General features: G+C 33.1%; 1 protein-coding gene and 1 long non-coding RNA gene across 6 annotated transcripts in view; both read right to left on the minus strand.

Annotated features, from left to right (window-relative positions):
- Positions 1–3,194: 3,194 nt before the first annotated feature.
- LOC127722129 (uncharacterized) lies at positions 3,195–6,170 on the minus strand. Its single transcript, XR_007991663.1, has 2 exons — positions 5,503–6,170; positions 3,195–5,170 (listed from the first exon to the last, which is right to left on the minus strand). It is a non-coding gene; the product is annotated as an uncharacterized LOC127722129 (long non-coding RNA).
- Positions 6,171–8,562: 2,392 nt separating this feature from the next.
- LOC127721988 (SRSF protein kinase 3-like) overlaps positions 8,563–25,321 on the minus strand; it is a 60,041-nt gene continuing 43,282 nt past the window's right edge. For 4 of the 5 annotated variants that reach the window (XM_052228851.1, XM_052228868.1, XM_052228859.1 and 1 more), the window contains 9 exons: positions 24,626–24,732; positions 24,040–24,202; positions 23,341–23,483; positions 19,087–19,417; positions 16,145–16,531; positions 15,396–15,487; positions 13,965–14,072; positions 13,059–13,221; positions 8,563–11,447 (listed from right to left, as the gene is read on the minus strand). In XM_052228851.1, the coding sequence (XP_052084811.1) occupies positions 11,260–11,447; positions 13,059–13,221; positions 13,965–14,072; positions 15,396–15,487; positions 16,145–16,531; positions 19,087–19,417; positions 23,341–23,483; positions 24,040–24,202; positions 24,626–24,732 (1,682 nt within the window). In that variant the 3' untranslated portion in view covers positions 8,563–11,259. The remainder of the gene's footprint in view (positions 11,448–13,058; positions 13,222–13,964; positions 14,073–15,395; positions 15,488–16,144; positions 16,532–19,086; positions 19,418–23,340; positions 23,484–24,039; positions 24,203–24,625; positions 24,733–25,321) is intronic. The other variant, XM_052228842.1, reaches the window with a different exon arrangement.

Here is a 25,321-nt window from a genome sequence, read left to right on the forward strand (position 1 = left end):
TGTTTTGATGTGTTACAATGCTTGTGGTAATGCTTGTTAACGACATTCCCGCCATTTATCTTGGTCGACCCACGCGGCAGAACTTATCAGTTCGATTTATAAATTCTTTCTCATCCTAAATATGCATGAAATATTTGCCACTGGATATTGAGCAAGCTACAATCAATTAACCAATCGATCAGTTTTTTTGCTTTTGAAATAAGAAAATTTTAAATATTTTTATTTTATTGATGGAGTTCAAAATCTATAGTTAACACATTTCTAACAGTTGCTGGTCAAATGTTGATAAATAAACATTGAAAATAGTCAAGGTCAGGTAAACCATGTTAGAATGTTATGTTCTACTTATAAACATTTCATATATATCATAAATATATTTGAATTATGAGTTGGAGAAATGGACATTCTGGACAAATCACATCAGTGAAGCATGGAATTAACTTCAAGGTCAGATAAACTGAAGACGAACATGTACCACTTACAACCATTCTTTAAAACAAACATAGTGGACATATCATTTACAAGAGTGCACACGCTGAAATGTCTCGCCTGTTTTACTCACTATTGATTTTATGTTGAAAGTCTTAAAGATAAAGGTTTTGCTACAAGTATCACATAAGCTTAACATTTTAAAGAGCCATGACAATGAGGTCAAGGTCAGATTAAAACTGTCACCTTACAATTATTACATATACCAATTATAGTTGACCTATTGCTATTAGTACTTGAAAAACAGACCAAAACACAAAAACTGAACATTGACCAATGGACCATGAAAATCAGGTCAAGGTCAGATGACAACGGCTAGACAGACATGTATACCTTACAATAATTCCATAAACCAAATAAAGTTGACCTATTGCTTAAAGTGCTTGAAAAACAGACCAAAACACAAAAACTTAACATTGACCAATGAACCATTAAAATGAGGTCAAGGTCAGATGAAACCTACCAGTCTGACATGTACCCCTTACAATCATTCCATACACCACATATAGTTGACCTGCTGCTTGTAGTATCTGAGAAACGGACCTAATCACTTAACTTTAACCTTGATCACTGATGCATGAATTGAGGTTGAGGTCAGGTTAACCCTGTTTGACAGACACGTAGACGTTGCAAGAAACCCATACCAAATATAGTTACCCTATTACTCATAATAAGTGAGAAATTCACATGACAAAAAAATGTAATTCTTTTTCAAGCAGTCACTAAACCATGAAAATGAGGTCAAGGACAATGGTCATATGACAGACGGAAACTTCGTAATATAAGGTATCTGCATACAAGGTATGAAGCATCCAGGTCTTCTACCTTCTGAAATATAAAAGCTTTATACAAATAGTTTACACTGCCGCCACCGGATAATAATACATATGTCTCGCATACTGCGACTTTCGTCGCAGGCGAGACAATAGTTATCGAGAAACTGACCTTGACGTTGATCACTGAACCATGAAAAGGTTCAGGTCAGATTTGTATGTACCGCTCACAACCATTCTATTTGCCAAATAAAGTTGAATCATGAGGCGTAGAGAAAAAAACCAGACCAAATCACGAAAACTTGGCGTTTAACTGTTGGCATCTTGTTTTTTTGTATTTTTGATGGTACATGTATAATGCAAATGTTGAAATTAAAACAGCAATATGTAAACATGTAAACTATGCAAAACATTCAAAGTTAATCATGACTGGAGGTGCAGGGCTAAATAACCTCCATGGAAATGAAAAATGTCAATGGTTATAAACCTACATACCATTGACTTATCATAAGAGTTCCTTTTAAACTAACCTGAACACAAAATCTAATAGGTAAACAAGGCAAAACATTCAAAGTCAATAGGCCATGACTGAGGGAGTGTAGCCAAATAATCTCTATGGAAATCATATGTGCCAATGCTAATACATCTACATACCAAATTATCATGAAACTACCACTAGTGGTTTTCAATAAATTGACCTAGTCACAAGCTAATGCATTGTTGACGCTGCCCCGTCGGAAACAACATGCCCGAGTCTCACTTTTCCAACTTCATCCAAGCAATACAAAACTAGATAATGGGGGTCTCTTGCAGATGAGCACATTCCCCTTACAACTATTCTATATACCAAATAAAGTTGACCAGATCCTCCGATTTAACGTCCAAAAGATATTGCCTGAAATATAAGTTAACCAAAATACCAGTATTTAAATAGCCAAGACAGACTTTTGAACCCCCTAAATCAGTTTGAGCATCCTCATTCCCTGGGCATAATTTACGTCTCTCGATAGCTGCTGTAACTTTGGACTTGACTTATTTACCAACAATCAAAAGGGTTAATTTCGATCCAATGGGGTAATATCAAACCAAGTTTTTCCTGCTCTTCTACCTTCTGAAATATAAAACTTGTCGCTGCTGCAACATTAACATGTCTTCAATTCAAAATGAGGTCGAAGACAATAAACATTTGCCAGGGGAAACCTTTAGACCATAAGTCATGTGTGAACAAGATCTGGATAATCCTGCTCTTTTACCTTCTAGAATATAAATCTTTATACAAATAGTTGTCTCCTTCACTGATGGATTAGAATCCCTAGATCTTGTATTCTGAGACATTTGACTCATACGAGACGAAAAAATAAAAGACTTACCTCTTCATTTTCAGTTATAGTGAGAGCTTTTATGTAATAAATTTTTAGGACTCTGAAATACTTTATTGTGAAAAAAGTTCATAGAACTCTGAAGTACATTATTGCGAAAAAGTTCCACTTGTATTTTTTCATTTTCAAACAAGAAATTAGAGGCTGGCGAACCCTTACTGACACTTGTCTGTGTTCACCTGAATCTCGTAGATGCTTCAAATGCAGAAGCACAACATGAGCATTCAAACGTGTGTACATTGTAGGCTTGGACACCTTTAAGATATTCTACAAGGATTAATATTTATGAAACAATCCTTATCGAAAATAATCACTTCCAAAGGGATATTCCACTAATGCAATACCAGGATGTTTTTAGCTCCAGAGAAGGCTAAATATAGAAATAAGGAGATGTGATATGACTGCCAATGACACAACTTTCCACCACAGTTCAAATGAAGTGGATGTAAGCAGTTATAGGCAACCATACAGCCTTCAACAATGAGAAAACCCCATACCATATAGTTGGATAAAAAAGGCCCCAACATGAAATATGCTCACCAAAAAAAAAAAAAATTAAAATAAAATGCTCCGCTGGGCGCAGCTTGATACGACCACAGAGCTCGAACCCTGAACAGTTGGGGCAAGTATGGACACAACATTCAAGCTTGATACAGCACTGAATTTGGACTGTGATTAAATATTTGACACAGCATAGGTTTCTGACACAGAATGAATGTGGTCTAAGAACTTAAAAAATTTTAATTTACCTATTCAAACCATATCACTATTATTTGCTTTTATATATAAATCAGAAATAACCAATTTAAAATGGAAAATTTTAAAGAAAAAAAAGGAAAAAAAGGAAAAAAAATCCCTTCCCCAAATTTTTTGAACCCCCTTATGATTCATCACCCCCAAACTCAATCCCAGCCTTCCCTTTGTGGTATGGTACCTTGAAGTACAATTTCAGAGAGATCCATACACTTGAACACAAGTTATTGTCTGGAAACTAGAAAAATGCTTGTTTTTAGGCCCCTTTTTGGTCCCAAATTCCTAAATGTTTAGGGCAATTACCCCCAAACTCAAACCCAGCTTTCCCTTTGTGATATGGAACCTTGTAATACAATTTCATAAAGATCCATAAACTAACACACAAGTTATTGTCATGAAACTAAAACTAGAGGCTCTCAAGAGCCTGTGTCGCTCACCTGATTCTACTTTGGTTTTGGAAATCATGTAAAAATAGATTAAAATCATAACAGATACCCTAATAATGAGTGAGGCCAAATTTGGTTTAATATTGGTCCTGTAATTTAATAAAAAATCCTGGTGGCCATCTTGAACAGTAAATCAGCAACAAAGTAGCAACACTTAATCAGCACCTCATAAGAAACATTTATGCCATGTTTTGGTTTCATTCCATTCAGTGCACCTCTAGAAGAAGCATTTGTATGTATTTCTCATAGGGTCTTATGTTAAAGGAAGTCCCCCCATTGGCGGCCATCATGGATGAAGGATCAGCTTCAAAGTAACAAAAATTAGTCAGCACCTCATAAGGAACATTCATGCCATGTTTGGTTCAATCCATTCAGTATGTGGTTCTCTAAAAGAAGACATTTGTATGTATTGTCCATAGGGTCCTTTGTTAAACATTGTCCCCATCTGGCAGCCATCATAGATGAAGGATCAGCTTCAAAGTAACAACACTTGGTCAGCACCTCGAAAGGAACATGCATGCAATGTTTGGTTTCATTCCATTCAATGGTTCTCTAAAAGAAAACATTTGTACGTATTTCTCATAGGGTCCTATGTTAAACTAAGTCCTCCGCTGGCGGCCATCTTAGATTATGGATCGGCTTCATAGTAACAACACTTGGTCAGCACCTCATAAGGAACATTCATGCCATGTTTGGTTTCATTCCATTCAGTGGTTCTCTAAAAGAAAACATTTGTATGTATTTCCCATAGGATCCTATGTTAAACTAAGTCCCCCGCTGGCTGCCATCTTGGATGATGGATCGGCTTCAAAGTAACAACACTTGGTCAGCACCTCATAAGGAACATTCTTGCCATGTTTGGTTTCATTCCATTCAGTGGTTCTCTAAAAGAAGACGTTTGTATGTATTTCCCATAGGGTCCCATGTTAAACTAAGTCCCCCGCTGGCGGCCATCTTGGATTATGGATCGGCTTCAAAGTAACAACACTCGGTCAGCACCTCATAAGGAACATTCATGCCATGTTTGGTTTCATTGCATTCAGTGGTTCTCTAAAAGAAAACATTTGTATGTATTTCCATAGGATCCTATGTTAAACTAAGTCCCCCGCTGGTTGCCATCTTGGATGATGGATCGGCTTCAAAGTAACAACACTTGGTCAGCACCTCATAAGGAACATTCTTGCCATGTTTGGTTTCATTCCATTCAGTGGTTCTCTAAAAGAAGACATTTGTATGTATTTCTCATAGGGTCCTATGTTAAACTAAGTCCCTCACTGGCGGCCATTTTGGATGATGGAACGGCTACAAAGTAACAACACTTGGTCAGCACCTTGTAAGTAACATTCATGCTATGTTTTGTTTCATTCCATTCAGTGGTTCTCTAAAAGAAGTCATTTGTATGCATTTCCCATAGGGTCCTATGTTAAACTAAGTCCCCCGCTGGCGGCCATCTTGGATGATGGATCGGCTACAAAGTAACAACACTTGGTCAGCACCTCCTAATGAACATTCATGCTATGTTTTGTTTCATTCCATTCAGTGGTTCTCTAAAAGAAGTCATTTGTATGCCTTTCCCATAGGGTCCTATGTTAAACTATGTCCCTCGCTGGCGGCCATTTTGGATGATGGAATGGCTACAAAGTAACAACACTTGGTCAGCACCTTGTAAGGAACATTCATGCTATGTTTTGTTTCATTCCATTCAGTGGTTCTCTAAAAGAAGTCATTTGTATGCATTTCCCATAGGGTCCTATGTTAAACTAAGTCCCCTGCTGGCAGCCATCTTGGATGATGGATCAACTACAAAGTAACAACACTTGGTCAGCACCTTGTAATGAACATTCATGCTATGTTTTGTTTCATTCCATTCAGTGGTTCTCTAAAAGAAGACATTTGTATGCATTTCCCATAGGGTCCTATGTTAAACTAAGTCCCCCGCTGGCTGCCATCTTGGATTATGGATCGGCTTCAAAGTAACAACACTCGGTCAGCACCTCATAAGAAACATTCATGCCATGTTTGGTTTCATTCCATTCAGTGGTTCTCTAAAAGAAGTCATTTGTATGCATTTCCCATAGGGTCCTATGTTAAACTAAGTCCCCCGCTGGCGGCCATCTTGGATGATGGATCGGCTACAAAGTAACAACACTTGGTCAGCACCTCATAAGGAACATTCATGCCATGTTTGGTTTCATTCCATTCAGTGGTTCTCTAGAAGAAGTTCAAAATGTAAAAAGTTTACGCCGACGACGGACGACGCCGGACGACGGACGACGGACGCCAAGTGATGAGAAAAGCTCACTTGGCCCTTCGGGCCAGGTGAGCTAAAAAATGCTTGTTTTTTCCCCCTTTTTGGCCCCTAATTCCTAAAATTTTGAGGCAATTACGCCCAAAATCATTCCCAGCATTCCCTTTGTGGTATGGTACCTTGCAGTACAATTTCAGAGAGATCCATACATTTGAACACAAGTTATTGTCTGGAAACTAGAAAAATGTTTATTTTTGGCCCCTTATACCTAATTGTTTTAGGCAATTACCACCAAACTCAATTCCAGCTTTCCCTTTGTGATATGGAACCTTGTAGTAGAATTTCAGAAAGATCCATTCACTTACACACAAGTTATTATCATGAAACTAGAAAAATGCTTGTTTTTTGCCCCCAATTCCTAAAATTTTGAGGCAATTACCCCCAAAATCAATCCCAGCATTCCCTTTGTGGTATGGTACCTTGCAGTACAATTTCATAGAGATCCATACACTTGAACACAAGTTAGTGTCTGGAAACTAGAAAAATGCTTATTTGTTGCCCCTTTTTTGCCCCTTATTCCTAAACGTTTTAGGCAATTACCACCAAACTCAATTCCAGCTTTCTCTTTGTGATATGGAACCTTGTAGTACAATTTCAGAAAGATCCATACACTTACACACAAGTTATTATCATGAAACTAGAAAAATGCTTGTTTTTTGCCCCTATTTTGGCCCCTAATTCCTAAAATTTTGAGGCAATTACCCCCAAAATCAATCCCAGCATTCCCTTTGTGATATGGAACCTTGTGGTACAATGTCAGAGAGATCCATACACTAACACACAAGTTATTTCTGAAAGTTACAAAAATGCTTATTTTTGGCCCCTAATTCCTTAACTGTTGGTACCATAACATCCAAAATCAATCCCAACCTTCCTTTTGTGGTATTGAACCTTATGGTATTTCATTGAGATCCATTCACTTAAACTAAAGTTAGAGTGCGTAAACCAATGTGTCTTCGGACGACGACGCCAACGTAATACCAATATACGACCGCCAATTTTTTTTGCGGTCGTATAAAACAAGAGTGCACACACCGAAATGTTGCCTCCTTTACTAATCATTGATATTATGTTGATAGTCCTAAATATAAAGCTTTATTACAACTGTCACATAAACTTAATATTAACCAAGTAAACTAAACATTGACCAATGAACCATGAAAATGAGGTCAAGGTCAGATGAACCATGCTAGGCAGGCATGTACAGCTAACAATTCTTCCATACAACAAATATAGTTGACCTATTGTTTATAGTTTAAGAAAAACAGACCAAAACACAAAAACTTAACACTGAGCAATGAACCTTGAAAATGAGGTCAAGGTCAAATAAAACCTGCGTGACTGACATATAGATCATAAAATATTTCCATTCACCAAATATAGTTGAACTATTGCATATAGTATTAGAAAAAAAGACCAAAACTCAAAAACTTAACTTTGACCACTGAACCATGAAAATGAGGTCAAGGTCAGATGACACCTGTCAACTAGACATGTACACCTTACAATCATTCCATACACCAAATATAGTAGACCTATTGCATACAGTATAAGAAAAACAGACCAAAACACAAAAACTTAACTATAACCACTGAACCATGAAAATGAGGTCAAGGTCAGATGACACCTGCCAGTTGGACATGTACACCTTACAGTCCTTCCATACACCGAATATACTAGACCTATTGCTTATAGTATCTGAGATATGGACTTGACCACCAAAACTTAACCTTGTTCACTGATCCATGAAATGAGGTCGAGGTCAAGTGAAAACTGTTTGACAGGCATGAGGACCTTTCAAGGTACGCACATACCAAATATAGTTATCCTATTACTTATAATAGGAGAGAATTCAACATTACAAAAAATCTTAACTTTTTTTTCAAGTAGTCACTGAACCATGAAAATGAGGTCAAAGATATTGGACATGTGACTGACGGAAACTTCGCAACATGAGGCATCCATATACAAAGTATGAAGCATCCAGATCTTCCACCTTCTCAAATATAAAGCTTTTAAGAAGTTAGCTAACGTCGCCGCCGCCGCTGGATCACTATCCCTATGTCGAGCTTTCTGCGACAAAAGTCGCAGGCTCTACAAAAATACTAGGCCTAATATTTTACATTTAAATGCTTCATTTGCTGTTGTCATCATGTTAAATGTTTTAAAAGCTTGCCATACAAAGTTGGTGTGTATTCAATAATGTAGGGTAACCTTTATCTGTTTTCTTTCCCTTTTCTATGGTCTTCAGATGGAAATACTCTTATTTTCTTTTAGACACTGTGCCTTCCAAACTTTGAATCATATTTTTTGAAGTTTGAGTTTAAGTGTGTGTTAATACTCAATTCAAATGGTTCCTTACTGCAAATGTTTATTCTCTTTTTATGTCAAAGATGTGATCACAGAAAAGGGTGTGTTATTTTTATTTTTATTCAATAAAAGAAAACAGACAACTGAAATACAATAATCTATTCACAAATTGTATTCAAACATGTATTCTCCAACAGTCATACAAACAAACATTCAAGAAGTACATATTTGCTGTTTTATACAAAAGATCTGCTAATAAACAATTCTGACACTGTATTAAACCTAACTATAGCAGTATTTCAAAGACATTTTGACATTTAGCATTCATCTTGATAGCATTTATTCAGTTCATGTGTCTTTTTAAACAATTTTCAAACATCTAGCTTTTTTGCATAGGCTTCAGTCTTGTAATGTTCAACTAGTGAATAGATTTGTCAAGTGATTTTCAATCAAGTTAAAAAGTTGTTCCCATCGAACTTGTAGATTTTTAAGTATTTCAATGTTTTCTACAGAACTTTTTGGTAATTGTTTATGGTTGATCATGAAATATTTTCTTGAACTCCTACTGATATCAAAATAAGCAATTTTCATTTTTTAATTAGACAATCATGTTATTAGTGTTAAAATTGAAACAACCTTTGTAGCACATAGAATCTTTACAGTAAAAATAAAGGGATTTCTTGAACAAATAACATGGCAATAAATAGGAAAAGAGGTATAAACAATTAAAAATGTCTTGTTCAACAGAACATCAGCACTATTTGTGACTTGGCAGCAGTTACTTATTCATTTTTATAAATTTTCTGAAACCTTTCTTAAGGAGGAAGACCTAGGTTAAAGAATATTAGTCTTCAAAGTCTCGGAAACGTTTGTGGCAAAGGTTTTCAAAATAAATTCTAAGCTTTTAAGTTACACATATTATTTTACTTCTGTTTCACCCGAGTGCTTAAAAAGAATCGATGAAGTTGCCTATTACAAACACATTACTGATTTAAAGACTTGTCTCCTTTAACACAGATCTACCCCTGTAAGCTAACCAACCGTCTTTTGATTGAACACTCTGTCCAGATTTTGTTCATTGTTTTTTAATGAGATTTTGTTCAGTATCAGAGTTTAGATTAGTTTGGTTCCACTTTACACAAGCATTGCAAATCATTCTATTTTACCCTGTAACTGGGTAATTCTATATTTGTGTAAACTTGCCAGTGTCCTGGTCCTTCACAAATTGACCAAACATTAACTTACAAAAAAGGAATGTTTAAATAGCACTGTTTAGAAAACATAAATCATTTAATATTGTCTGTAAATAAAAGGAATTCTTATACAGTGTTAATTCTAGCATAAAATGCTGTTGGAATATGATGTGTATTTTTCCTAAACAATTTCAGTCTTAAAACAGTTCTGCTTTACCAAATTCAAATTCCCTTACATACCAGCTTCTTGCAGTTATCTTTTTTGACAATTATGATTTAAATAAGATGCTTTTTCACTGCAGAAAAAAAAAAAATCCAATACTGTAGCAAAACTAAAAACTTTCTTTAAATTATATTTATCATATGTTAATAGGCTGCTAAAAAATAATGACTTTATGATCTATCTAAATATGTATATTATCATTTCTATCATTTTTCCAACAAGAAAGTCTTATTACAGTAGAATATTTGGAAGAAAAGAGCACTTTAACTGTTAAATACTATTACATCTAAATACTTCTACTTTCCGAACTGGTCCCACTGTTTGTTAGACCTATTTGCTGATATGTATTTCTAGTTAAAAACTTCTGAATTATTGTAAAGCAAAGAAAAAAAAGAAAATATATATCTAACATAAGACCTTTCAACTTTCAAATACTCAATCTGCATTAAAAATTTCACACATTCAAGCATACCACGAGCATATTTAATTACATGAAATTATATATAAGTATTTCTGTTGTCATTAAAAAAGACAACTGCTAATGGCTGAATGGATGATGAATCTGCTGGTGTTATATTTCTTCAAAAGTTATACAAGTTTTACAGTCATGACAGTCTGTCTACAGTATGTTTCATTTCATGTTAAATATATTCAAGAGGGTTATATAAACTAATCTCAGTATAGTGATAATCTATATGCAATTTAACAATGCAAATTTGAGCTTGAAATAATGATGGATTAATACAAGCATCTTTGTCTTGAATACATAAAGTATATACATGGACATTGTACTGTAAGTTTTTTTTATTAAATCAACAAAAGACTTTTAACGAAATGAAAAATTTATCCATATACATGATATAGCTGTAGAAATATTTAAAACTCTAACTTTGACTTTTCCCTGCATAGCTTCTTCTTTATTTCTTTATAAAAACAAAAACACTTACTAGTCAAGTAAAAAAGTCCTATTTTATTTGACCATCATCTAAGATTTACAATAGTAAATACATACATTTAATGAAAAATAGTTTACCCTAACAATTTCAACACTAAAATCAAACTGTTTGTGCAAAACACACCAATACATAAACCCTAACCTAGTTCTATATGGTCTGTTATCTACTGAATTCATACACATAGTGTATATTACGGTGTGAATAAAAATTGAAGTCTCTTGTATATATTAACCTTCAGTCATGAAAAATGAAACCAACTTATAAATACAAAAACAGTAAACTGTGATAACATGAGAAGAAATCCAAGCAGCATACATGTATTTTTCACTATAGTTTTGTAGGAAGTGATGTCTTAAGACTTGGACAAAATGTCCCATCTCGTTAATGTGTATGTAGTAGTCAGCTTAGCATGAATTGTGTCACTGATGTTCAAACATCATTTAACCAAGGATGCTGAAGACATTCCTCTGCAGTTGCACGTTTCTCTGGATCGAATTCTAACATGGGGACTATAAAATCTCCAAATGCTGCTGCTTCCTCTGGCGTCCATTCATACTTTTCTTGTAACACCTCAGTTAGAGCCCATGGTTTTAGTTTTAAAATGTGTTTCAGCTCACCTGGAACAAAACAAAAGTATTTATTAAAAGTAAAACAATGAAGATGACAATGTTTGTTTCCTTACTTATATCCATGAAATACTAAGTGTTTGTTGCAATTATACCTAAAATGATTTTCATAGATATCTAATACAAGATTAGACTAAAGCTCTTGTGTGCTTATGTTGTTAAAATTGAATTGAATATGTTGAAATTTCTGGACATTCATGGTGCTCATGAAATTACAAGCTATAGTTTTACTTTAACGCAACTCTGCTAAAAAAGTATATAACGTGAATAAAGTGATAAAATAATTCTTTATTAGTTTTAAACAGCAAATATCTGTTTTTCAAATCAAAACAAACTAAACAAGCAATCTGAGAGTATTGCATGTCAATACATAGTCCCCTACCGGTTAAGAATTCATTGTACTGGAACAAAATGTTAACTTGATCTATAACTTGTTATGGTGTAAACTATAGAACAAATATCAAGTCAATATCTTCAAGCAAGACAGAAAAAAGTGTGGAAAACTGATTATTTGAGTAAATTTATTTTCTAAGTCCAAGGACAATAACTCTGCACAAAATCATCAGACTGGAACAAAATTCGAACTTGATCTGTAACTTGTCAAGATAAAACTATATACCAATTATTAAATCAATATCTTTAAGCATGACAAAAAAAGTGCGGGAAAACTGATTATTTGAGTGAATTTTCTAAGTCCAAGGACCATAACTCCGCACAAAATCATCAGACCGGAATAAAATTTAAACTTGATCTGTAACTTGTCACGATAAAACTATATACCAAATTTCAAATTAATATCTTCAAGCATGAAGAAAAAAAGTGTGGAAAACTGATTTGCCGGACTAACAGATGGACGGACGGACAGGACAGACAGACAGATAGACGGAGTGCAAACCTAAAGTCCCCTTCGACTTCGTCAATAGGGGACTAATAATCTTCAATCCTCTTATTTGACAAAGAGCTAGTAACTGCTTTTGTTTCTATAACGGAAAGCAAATGGGTATGTTTGAAAATGCCCCAATATAGCCTCTATTTCAAGCTTTTTTTTTCAAATTATAATTTAATGGCCATCATCATGATCATATCTTTAACGATGACTCGATAGGATATATGTGGTTTTTTTTTAGGGGGGGGGGGATTTAGGTTTCAGTTTTATATATTTTCCACAAAATTGAACAAAAAACATGCAAATTGGTTTTCGGGACAGGAATCATGGTGCAAGTGTCCTCAAATATAATCTTTTTATATTTATTTGTTATAACAACTATTTGACTTGAATATTTTAATAGTTTCCTAGGTAAAATTCTGGTTAAAATCCAGATTTTGTCATCTTCAACAACAATCTTTGTTAACCTAATTGGGGGTGAAACTGACAAAGATTTGTAAGAAAAACTTGTCAAAAATTGTATCTTTTTATTTTCAGATGTATATATGCAAGAACTTGAAAGACTTTTCATCTAAAGGAATCAATATTTGAGAGGCCCTTACTGCATTTATTCCTATATTGCTTTTAAAAAGATTTCAGAATTTGCAGTTTGAACATACATTGTATATCTCCTCACCAGTCATTATGCACTCGGAACACTTGACTATAATCCTTACCCCTTCTATTAAAGAATTCCCTGGAATATTTGCCGGCCAGTGCTATATGGCGAGGTATTGGCCCTAGAAGTTCTATAATGTGGGCAATGTGGTCTTCATCTCTAGAGTAGTCTTCTCCTGAATGAGGCTCAAATAAATAATCACCAACTATCAACTCAAATGCCTACAAACATATAGAAAATTATATCTAATAGGATATGCCAAGAAGAATAAAATGTGTTGTCAACAAAACCCATACTGACAAGAGAGTCTAAAATTAAATATATTTGTTGTCTCTAAAAATAACATCTGTACAACTACTCTTATATTATTCAATGAGCAGCTTTAGTCATATAATTGACGACGACCGATATGTTCCAAATGTTGTAACCACAATCCTGTCTTCTTTTCCTCAGATGTGACCTACTAAATTAGACATCATCTGGTTTGTACTTACATGAACAGCATGAAGGGTGCCACATGTGGAGCAGGATCTCCTTACCCTTCCTGAGCACCTGAGATAACCCCTGGTTTTTGGTGGGGTTCGTGTTGCTCAGTCTTTTGTTTTTTATGTTGTGTTTTGTATACTGCTGTTTATCTTTTGATCATTTTAAATTTTTTTGCCATGGCATTGTCAGTTTATTTAGACATGAGTTTGAATATCACATTAGTATCTTTCGCCTCTCTTTTAAGTCATATAAAATATATGGTAAATTTAGAAATTATTGCTAGGTTTTAATTAATGCGAATAATGGGACTGCATGAGTATTGCAATAATAAGAACTTGCAATCTGATATTTGATACATATATCTGTATGAAGGTTTTCCTGAAATTGCAATAATAAATCTTTGAAAAAATGCAATTATTTAAATAAATGCAAATAATAATTTCCGAATTTACAGTAACTAGAATACAACAGAACATACCATGCATGCAGTACTCCAGATATCTGCAGGAGGACCATACCCTGCTCCTATCAACACTTCTAGACATCTATATTGTCTTGTCTGGATATCTTCTGTAAACCTGTGATACTGAAACATATATAAAACATAGAACTACTTCTTCTTTTAACTAAAAGAAACGAAACAAGTTTGGGTATTGGGGGAAATCCATGACCAAGTACCTCACTTATTAATTCTCAAATTTTGATTCCCTATCAGTTTATCTTTCAAGTTTTTATAGTCTTTAGATAGCTTGTTTGCCTGGAGTACATGAGGTTGTTGGTTAGATCCACTGCTTCAAAATCGGTATTTGGCTGCTTCTCCATGATAGACTAAAGGACTTTCATTCATTTTTTATTTTTTTCCTTTGAATATGCAATTTCAGAACTGATTTCCATGACAAAATAATAGTACAAAAGTGATTAAGCAATGCTTTATATTCAATCTATATGTACTTTCTATCTTCTATTGCAAATCAAATGAAATCTTTAAAAATAGAATCATTTGCTTCTATAAAAAAAAAACAAAAAAAACCTAAACTAAGATTATATATACAACTAGATATGCCCGCATAGGTCCAACCCTGAACAGTTGGGGCAAAAATGGACACAATATTCAAGCTTGATTCAGGTCTGAATTTGGATTGTAAAAATATTTGACATATTATAGGTTTCTAAATAAATGTAGTCAAAGAACTTGAGTTGTCAGACTATAAACAAATAAAGTTCAATTAATTCTCAAATGTCATATTAGAAATTTATGAAAATAAAAAGGGAGCTTACATCAATAGATATAAATAATTCACCAAAGTTTCATGAGAATTGGTGACAGCATTTTTGAATTATTGTCCGAAAACTAAAAAATCACCCCTTTTTTTAATGAATAAAACCCCATAACTCAGAAATGTAAAATGTAAAATTTATAAAATTCTGAAGGGAGCTTACATCAATACATACAAACAATTCACCAAAGTTTCATAAGAATTGCTGAAAGAATTTTTGAGTTTTTGTCAGAAAACTGGAAAATCCCCTCTTTTTTTATGAATAAAACCCTGTAACTCGGAAACGTAAAATTTTTAATTTATAAAAATCGAAAGGGAGCTCATGTCAATAGATATAAACAATTCACCACAATTTCTTGCAAGTTGGTGAAAGCATTCTTGACTTATTGTCCGAAAACTGGAAAATCCCCCTTTTTTTAATGAATAAAACCCCATAACTCGGAAACGTAAAATCTAAATTTTATAAAAAACGAAAGGAAGCTCACGTCAATAGATATAAACAATTCACCAAAGTTTTATGCAAATTGGTTAAAGCATTTTTGAGTTAATGTCCGACATGTTGACGACGTACAGACGGACAGACAGAGGTATACCATAATACGTCCCGTAAACGGCGTATAAAAACAACTTACTGTCCAGCAGGCATTTCCTAAATCAGCTATTTTTACAGGAATGTCACATTCTTCTCTCACAGGATCTGGTCTGGCAGCATTTGCTTTGCCACCTGAAAATACATCAACATATATTCAATCTGAAATATTAAGCCTTCCTGCTCATATTGCAAAACTGTATCATATTTTACTGAAAACAGGTTAGTTTGAAGTATAAATTCAATGTTGGTTTTATCAACTAAATTTTTTGATCAGGAGTATGTTTTTCCCCAATCTGGTTACAAGCAAATCCTTCTTTCACTATTTTTTAAATTTGATTGCCCTCCTATTCATCTTCTTATACTCTGTGGAGTCCATTCTCCTCAGTAATCAAGAACAATAATAACTACAGCCATACAGCAGGAGATTAACTATAAAACATAATTTTCAGACTGTACGTTGATGGTGAGGATATATATCAAAGGTGGATACTTGATCAAATCTAATTAAATAAATTTAAAAAAAAATCGTTTTGCTTTTCTCCAAAAAAACTATGAAAATAAAATATTCATCAGAGTTAAAATAGTTAAAAGTCAAGTAGATTTTATGTATATTGAAATTGGATTGAACAATAATAGTCTTTTTAACTCAATCTTAGTAAAAGATGAGGCTGTCAACACTGAAAAAATTATCCACTTCAGATACGTCTAGACTAGATGATCACCTTTTACTAAAAATTCTAAAGTGAGATTTTTTCATAATCTTTTACATTACACCTCACAGATACTTACTTGAAGAATCTGTTTTATCACTGGGTGTCTGACTACTAGGACTGTGTGAGCGTCTATTTCCCCTATTGTCTTGGGCTTCCTCTTGTGGCACTTCTTGATCCATTGCTGTCTCACATTTACTAGAAAAGTTTGTATTCACATCACCGTTCTGAGATTCAAATCCATTACACATTGGAACATCACCTGCATCGTGTACAACCTCTGAATTTTGTTGTCCTTCTTCAACTGATTTCTTTTCATTTTCCACATTTAATTTGGATTCAACCTCCTTGATATTTAAGTCTATAATGTCTGGTTGACACATTTCAGTGGAGTTGTGTTCAACATTATTTTCCTTTTCGTTTGCATTTTCAGTTTTTGTTTCATTCACAATATTTTTCTCTTTAACTGAAAAACAAAAAAAATGTTTATTTTTTTTTTACTTCAATTCATTATTTCAACTCATCACTGAAAAGTTGCGGACTAAGTATGAAGTCATTCTGTACAGTAATACTTAAAAAAAGTGTGTTTTTTAAAACTTCACTCAACATATTGAAAAATTCAATATATCGATAAACAGGAAGTAGGATTCTGACAAATTTGTAAATTGCAAACAATGTTGCAACTCATCACTGTCAAGCTACTGGCCAACTACATAACAATTATTCTGAGTTCAGTTTTACTGAAGAAAACAAGTAAAAGAGAGATAAATATTTACTGGACACATTTTAAAACAAAGTGAATCAAACAAAAGTTTTATGCAAAGTTGCTAAGTTTGGAACAAGAATTCCAATATGACACAAAATGGTAATTATAGCAGTAATAAAATGCTCCGCTGGGCGCAGCTTGATACGACCGCAGAGGTCGAACCCTGAACAGTTGGGGCAAGTATGGACACAACATTCAAGCTTGATACAGCACTGAATTTGGATTGTGATTAAATATTTGACACAGCATAGGTTTCTGACACATAATGAATGTGGTCTAAGAACTTAAATTTTTTTTAATTTACCTATTCAAACCATATCATTATTATTTGCTTTTATATATAAATCAGAAATAACCAATTTAAAATGGAAAATTTTAAAGAAAAAAAAGGAAAAAAAAATCCCCCCCCCCCAAATTTTTTGAACCCCCTTGTGATTCATCACCCCCAAACTCAATCCCAGCCTTCCGTTTGTGGTATGGAACCTTGCAGTACAATTTCAGAGAAATCCATACACTTGAACACAAGTTATTGTCTGGAAACTAGAAAAATGCTTGTTTTTAGGCCCCTTTTTGGCCCCAAATTCCTAAACGTTTAGGGCAATTACCCCCAAACTCAAACCCAGCTTTCCCTTTGTGATATGGAACCGTGTAGTACAATTTCATAAAGATCCATACACTTACACACAAGTTATTGTCCTGAAATTAGAAAAATACTTGGTTTTTTTCCCTTTTTGGCCCCTAATTCCTAAAATTTTGAGGCAATTACCCCCAAAATCAATCCCAGCCTTCCCTTTGTGGTATGGTACCTTGCAGTACAATTTCATAGAGATCCATACACTTGAACACAAGTTATTGTCTGGAAACTAGAAAAACGCTTATTTTTGGCCCCTTATTCCTTAACGTTTTGGGCAATTACCCCCAAACTCAATTCCAGCTTTCCCTTTGTGATATGGAACCTTGTAGTACAATTTCAGAAAGATCCATACACTTACACACAAGTTATTGTCATGAAACTAGAAAAATGCTTGTTTTTTGCCCCTTTTTTTGCCCTTAATTCCTAAAGTTTTGAGGCAATTACCCCCAAAATCAATCCCAGCATTCCCTTTGTGATATGGAACCTTGTGGTACAATGTCAGAGAGATCCATACACTAACACACAAGTTATGTCTGGAAGTTACAAAAATACTTATTTTTGGCCCCTTTTGGGCCCCTAATTCCTTAACTGTTGGTACCATAACCCCCAAAATCAATCCCAACCTTCCTTTTGTGGTATTGAACCTTATGGTAAAATTTCATAGAGATCCATTCTCTAAAACTAAAGTTAGAGTGCGAAAACCAATGTGTCTTCAGAAAACGACGACAACGACGCCAACGTCATACCAATATATGACCACAAAAATTTTTTTGCGGTCGTATAAAAATTGCTTTCCAGGAACAAGGTGAACCAAAACCATGAAAATGCATAACACCTTACAACCAATTAACATAACACTAAATTCCACATATCAAATTAATATGATGCAGAGATGCTGAAAAATCTAAACATTAAATTTGTTTATGATATATCATGAAATATGAAGAGTGTATGCTGCTATCCATGAACCAGGTTAGACTAAAAGAAGATGACCTTTAGTCCTTACACATATCAATACCTAATTTTAACCAATTATCAGAAATTTCTCACAAAAGAGCTAATTGTAAAAACAAACAAGCATGGGTATTATGTATTAATCAACTCTTGTAGAGCAGAGGTATAGCAAGGAAACTGTTCAAAATCACTTCTTTCAGTTTTGTGTTTTCTATGAATCCAAACACTGAAAAGAAAAACATGTTGAATTCAATAAACTAGCTACAAGTTTGTCTTACATCAATCCAGTCGCTTTAAAGGGGATGAATATTTCGTCTTATCAAACAAAAAAGTTTCCAATAAATAAATGTAATTTGGAGGGGTGATTTGCATACCACCATAACACACATCATTTTAAATGATTTTCCCCATAATCCTATATTTTCTAATATTGCAAACAAAATAGAACACAATAACCAATTATATTTTTTATCTAAGTACTTAAAGACCCAGCATTCCTAGAACAGCAAAAAAGATCAAATATTGCATCTATTTCAAAAATATGTCAGCATTTCTAAAAAGTTATGACTTGAAAGAATTGGACTAAACATGTTTTAAGATGGGTTTAAATGCCTCAATCATACCAACCAACAACTTGACTTGCCATGATATGTAACTTCATATTTACCTTTATTATTATTATCTGATTCTGTAATAGTTATTTCACTATCATTTTTGGTTATATTTGCTTGTTCAATCACAGGTGATGCGTCAGAGCTAGGGACAGTACTTTCACTATTGGGCAAAGGATTAGAACTCTCAGAAGTTGGGGAAATAAGATTAGAGCTGTCCGAAATCGGTGATATCAGGTTAGAACTTTCAGAGCTAGGCATATTAAGACTTGAAGTTTCAGAATTTGGCAGATCGCTGGTTTCTGTGTTGTCTTGATCAGTTTGGTCCATGCCTTCTCCTCCTGGGTTCCCTTCAGGAAAAGTGTTGATACTGGCACTCTGTGTCATCTGTAAAGTTAAAATACATCAATAATTTGTCATTCTATCACTCAATTTCACAGTTTTGGCATTCAAAACATATCTATAAAGATGACAAATTACACTTTATTCACTTTCTGATTACCTACCTTATGTTGTTGTCTGCTTTATTTTTTCAAACGTTCATAGAATTTTTTAATCTTACCTCCTATGATGTATAATTTGAAAACAATTTTGAAAGAAAAATTATTTACTTTACAAACTTGCATGCTGAAAGTAGGTAACTAGTCTTCCTATAAGTAAGCTAAAACTAAAAATACTGACGGCTATATTCTTCCTTTTAAATATTTGTATTTTTTGGTATATGTGATTGATATTTGTATGGTGCATAGCAAAACAATAAGAGCACAACACTGACACAGATATAAATGCTTAATATTAAAATCAAGAAATGCAAATGGTTTACCAGCTTTTTGAAGATGTGAATATTCTATGAATTTCATAAGATTCTATATATATATATATATATCAAATATAAAAATCAATTTTAAAGTAAATTATTTCTTATTTTTTATACTAAGTTGTTATCTTAATCAAATAACAGTCAAAATAATACATTCAATATTCCCTGCCAAGAAATTAATTCAAATGCATCTTACTTCTGTGACAGAGATGTAGATTCATCAACACAAATACAATGACTACATACATACATACATACAACATACAATCTTAAGTCAGATGTGAAACCAATAACAAAATACAATTTTTAGTACTATACAATTGCAGGTTCTACTGTACTGCAGTATATTTTTCATAATTTAGAACTGTCAAAATTTAGAAATTATCCATCAATCTAAAATTAAAAAATTAAATAAAATTTTTCATAGGTAATTAATTCCACTTTTAAAAATTCTTCTAATGCAAATCTAAAAAGATAAAAAAACTAACTGTTTTTTTGTTTTTCTGACAACCAAAATTATACCAATAAACTGTTAACACAGAGATATGTCTCGCCTTTTTGTTCTTTTGATAATGCAAATGTTGAAATTAAAATAGCAATACTTTAACATGTAAGTTATGCAAATATTCAAAGTCAATGAACCATGACTGAAGGTACATGCAACAATCTCCATGGAAATGAGATGTGCCAATGCTAATACAACTGCATACCAAATACCATAGATTTATCATAAGTCGTTCCCTTTCAACAAACCTAAACACAAACATTGACTTGTCAACTATGTAAAAGTTTCAAAGTCAATGAACCATGATGGAGGGTGGGGCTATATAATCTCCATGGAAACATAACTTGCAAATGCCAATAAATTTGCATACCAAATATCATTGACTTAACATAAGCGGTTCATCTTAAACCGATCTAATAAAAAAAAATACATGTAAAGAGCAAAAGTTTCAAAGTCAATAGACCATGACTGAGGGGGAGGAACCAAATATTCTAATGCTTATACAATTGCATACCAATTAACATTGGCCTACCACTAGTGGTTCCTCTTGAACTGACCTAATCACAAACTAATACATGTAAACTAAGCAAAAGTTTCAAAGTCAATAGACCATGACTGCGGGGGCGGGACCAAATATTCTCCATGGAAATGAGATATGCCAATGCTTAAACAACTGCATACCAAATATCATTGACTTACCACTAGTGGTTCCCCTTGAACTGACCTAATCACAAACTAATACATGTAAACTAAGCAAAAGTTTCAAAGTCAATAGACCATGACTAAGGGGGCGGAGCCAAATAATCACCATGGAAATGAGATATGCCAATGCTTATACAACTGCATGCCAAATATCATTGACTTACCACTAGTAGTTCCCCATAAACTGACCTAATCACAAACTAATACATGTAAACTAAGCAAAAGGGGCAGGGCCATCAATCTCCATGGAAATGAGATGTGCCAGTGCTAATACAACTGCATACCAAATATCGTTGACCAACCACTAGTGGTTCACCTTAAACTAGACCTAATCACAAACTAATACATTGTTGACACCGCCTCCGATGCCAGAAACAGCATACCTATGTCTCGCTTTTTGACTCTGTCAAGGCGAGACAATAAAATCACTTTAAATTTTAATTTTTACACATTGTTTTCATTTTGCTGTCAGATAATCAAATGCATTGATAGTAACATCCACAATGTAGAAAAACGACCAAGGTCAGTTTCTTCTTCTATAAAATGGTGTTTCTGTGAAATATTTTAGGTTAATGGCTTTTTTTTATATTAAGATACTTAATTATTCAAATCAAAATGCAAGGTATTTTAACAGATTTGAAAAATTTACAAATTTTAAATGGATATTCAAATACAACAGTACCATCCAACTCTGGGATACCATATTTGATCTTAAAGGAACCCAATGTGCAAAGGAATTTTTATATCAAAATGTATGTGGAAGTTAAGGACTTTCAAAATCAACTCACAGTTATTTACTGTCTTTAGTCATTTTGCATACATCAAATGGAAATATGTGTCAGAAAATAAAATTCTACTTCCTGCATTCATTTTAATGTAATAGCCCTAAAATATTTGAAACTGTGCAGACTTAATTTTCTCCCTAAAAATAATCATCCTGACCGGCACCTTTAGATTATTAATGGTAGATTTGCAATAGGGCTGTGCTGTTTTTCCAAAAAACATGTTATAACCCAATAAAATAGTATCTTTTATTAAGAAGCTGAGCAAGGTGATAAAAGCATAGGGAAGAATGATAATTTGCTAAATGTGTATGATTAACAAAATCTAGAATGTGGGATTTACTAGAGGGAATAAACCAAATATTAAAAAATAAGATTATAATTTTTTCGAACATAATAATTATTTTAGTGCCTATATAATAAATGATGATAATTTATTAATATTAATGAATAGATCAATCAACTATTTGTTGAATTCCTGTTATAAAGAACAATTAAATAAGGAATCTGAACAAAGGGTACCCAATTATCTATCAAATGATAGAATGTAGAGGTCTATTAGAAATATGGGATATTAAACTTTCTATATGTTATCAAAAAAAACCTCCAATTTCAGTTTTATAAATAAAACCAAGTAAAATATTCACAATAATAAATATAGATATCAACTAGAAAAATAAAAAAAAACTTTGAATGATAGTGAAATCTGTTCATTGTAAACATACATGGTACTCAGTGAAGGCACTTTTAAAATGGGGCAACCACCTATAGAGACAAACTTATAATTGCATTCAGATTTTGCTCTACTTGACACCCGACCAAAGTGGAGATTTCAAAGTGCCATTGCTGGGTCCCATGTATGCTTTTATGGAACAGCCCTGAAGTAAAACATTCTAAATATACATATAAATACATGAGGAAACAGAAAGTCAAATGAATGTGTTTCTCTTGAAATCTTAATGCCAGAAGTGTTAAAAATAGCTAGCACTATATTATGCCATTAATTTTAGAGTTCTTGCACACCAAGTTAGAATGTGAAATATTAATTTATTTTCAAAACAGCTATCTAAATAAGTTGTAGTTAAAAAAAATTTGCTACACAGAATTGTGTTAATTTTCATTAAGACACGCCATGTTAAACTCCAATGTGAAAGTGCAAATTTTAACAAAAATGGCATTTTAAAGTCACTTCAAAGTACCTCTCCGATATTCTCTTTTAAATTAAAAATTCTAAAAATATCAAATAACCAGAACCAATTTTTGTTCTCAAAAGCTCAAATTAAAATGTTTCTCTTTCTTTCAAACCAAATTTAGTAGCAGCAAGCATGAAATTTACAATTTAGCTTTAAAGAAATTCTACCAAATAATGTTCGTCGAAAGCAATGAGAAATTGAAGCTACTGAAGTGACATGACTTTCGTCAGATGACAAAGAGATCTATTACACCACCACATCAACTAGGTTTGATTACAATTGCAACAAAGGATGCAATGACTACAAACCGTTGAATCAATTTGACTTTCCTCTATTTGTTGCATTTGCACCTCTAATAACTGCTGCTGTTTCTTTAATTTCTTTTTCATCTTTTTCTTCTTATTTTTGGACATTTTGGATGTGTCTGGTTTCTCTTTTGGTGCTGTACTCACTGCAAAGTAAAAGAATGATTTATTCTAACTTCACATTTTATTTTCTTACATTTGATGAGTGAACCCTTTCGTCACATGAATGCACTTACTGCCTCCAAACGCACAATAATCTGGTTTTAGGTGGATAATGAATGAAAATTTATACACAATAGACTATTCTTACATTTTCTGGAAGGAGAGTTAAATTATTGAACATTCTGAATTTGATCTAAAAAAAAAAAAAAATCAGAGGTCCGTTGTGTTTATTTTCAAGTGATACTATATGTTATGAAAAATCAGTGTAGAAGGCTGAAGATTTTTTGTGAAAAAGAGCTGCGGATTATTCAGTGATTGACTTCGAAATTTATTCTATCCGTCTTGTTAAAACTTTCCCTATGCTCTTTATATCTCTTAAGTCATCAACTACAACAGATAGACAAATAGACAATGATCAATGCTAACTCACAGAAAGACTCATAAGATGAGCATACTTAGAAGGAAACTTTTTTTTATATAGATCTAACAACTGCATTCATTTGTTATTTTCATAAACAAACTTTATAAAACTTTCCATACCTGCTGACCCTGGCATAGGACAACCAATTTTTTGCCATTCAAAAGCATCAGCTGCTAATTTACGAACATGAGTGTCATCAACACACATCAGGACGTTTTCTGGTTTTATATCTGTATGAATTATTTTGCATTTCACATGCAAATAATGTAAGCCTTGTAAAACCTGAAAATGAAAATAAAATGCATGAAATGGAATGAATTTGAAAAAATTGATGAATATTGAAGCCAATTGTGTTGAAAATGAACTTATACACTAAATATTGTCATACTTCTTATTTGTATGGAACAAGCAAACATAGCAATATTCAAACTCAGTTGATGCTCGGTTATTCTTCAACCATGACTTGTCTAGTCAATATCACATCTCAATCTTTTATGTCAATGTGGTTATAACATTGAGGATGTACACTATTGGTTTTTTACTGCCATTTATATACAAAGCAAACAGAAATTCTGATAAAAACATCAAACGCCTCTCTAATAACCGTAAACTGAACTTCAAAAATAAAATCAAATATTTGTGATTTTTTTTTTGCTCTTTATATTATACTTTCTCTTTTGGTTTCATACCTTTTTACATTCTTACCTGTTTAATTATAGATTTGACATTTCGCACAGGAATTCCTTGGTAATTTGATCGAATTATCAACTTCAATAAATTATTTCCTAAAACTTCAAATACCATACAGACATCTGTGTGAAGTTAAGGATTAAATGTAAAAAAATCTGTCTTCTACATAGGCTTGAGGATAAATGCAAAAATAGATACAAATTATATATATATGTATACAGAAAAATCTAAATTCATACAAGCAATTTTTTTTTATTCAGTAACTTAATTTTTTATGTACCTGCAATTTTTTGTATAGATATTTGTTGTATTTTTTTTTATCCTTTTTGCAATACCATTTTCTGCAACACAATTTTTTTTAAAGAGCCAGTCAAAATAATTCAAACAGATTATCTCTTACTTTTTTGTGTACTGTAGTTTTTTGTTTTTTTTTGGTTATTGTATTTCCCCCTTGGTAGCTCATTCCCTTTTAGGGTATTATTATGAGGAAAGTGTTTTCCTTAATGTTTTAAGTTTGACCCTTGTGATAAAAAGTATATCTATAGATTTGTAGTTCAAGGACAGGTAGCAATATTTATAAGTATTTTGTTTTGTTTTTCCAAGCCTCATATTATAGGACATGCTGCTGCCTGATAGAACATTCCATTATCCCAACTCTTAGTTCAATGTCATATTGATACTTCAGGAAAACAAACAAATTATGCTAATCAG

Source organism: Mytilus californianus, unplaced genomic scaffold, assembly GCF_021869535.1.
Source record: "Mytilus californianus isolate M0D057914Y unplaced genomic scaffold, xbMytCali1.0.p SCAF_1, whole genome shotgun sequence".
Lineage (NCBI taxonomy): Eukaryota > Metazoa > Mollusca > Bivalvia > Mytilida > Mytilidae > Mytilus > Mytilus californianus.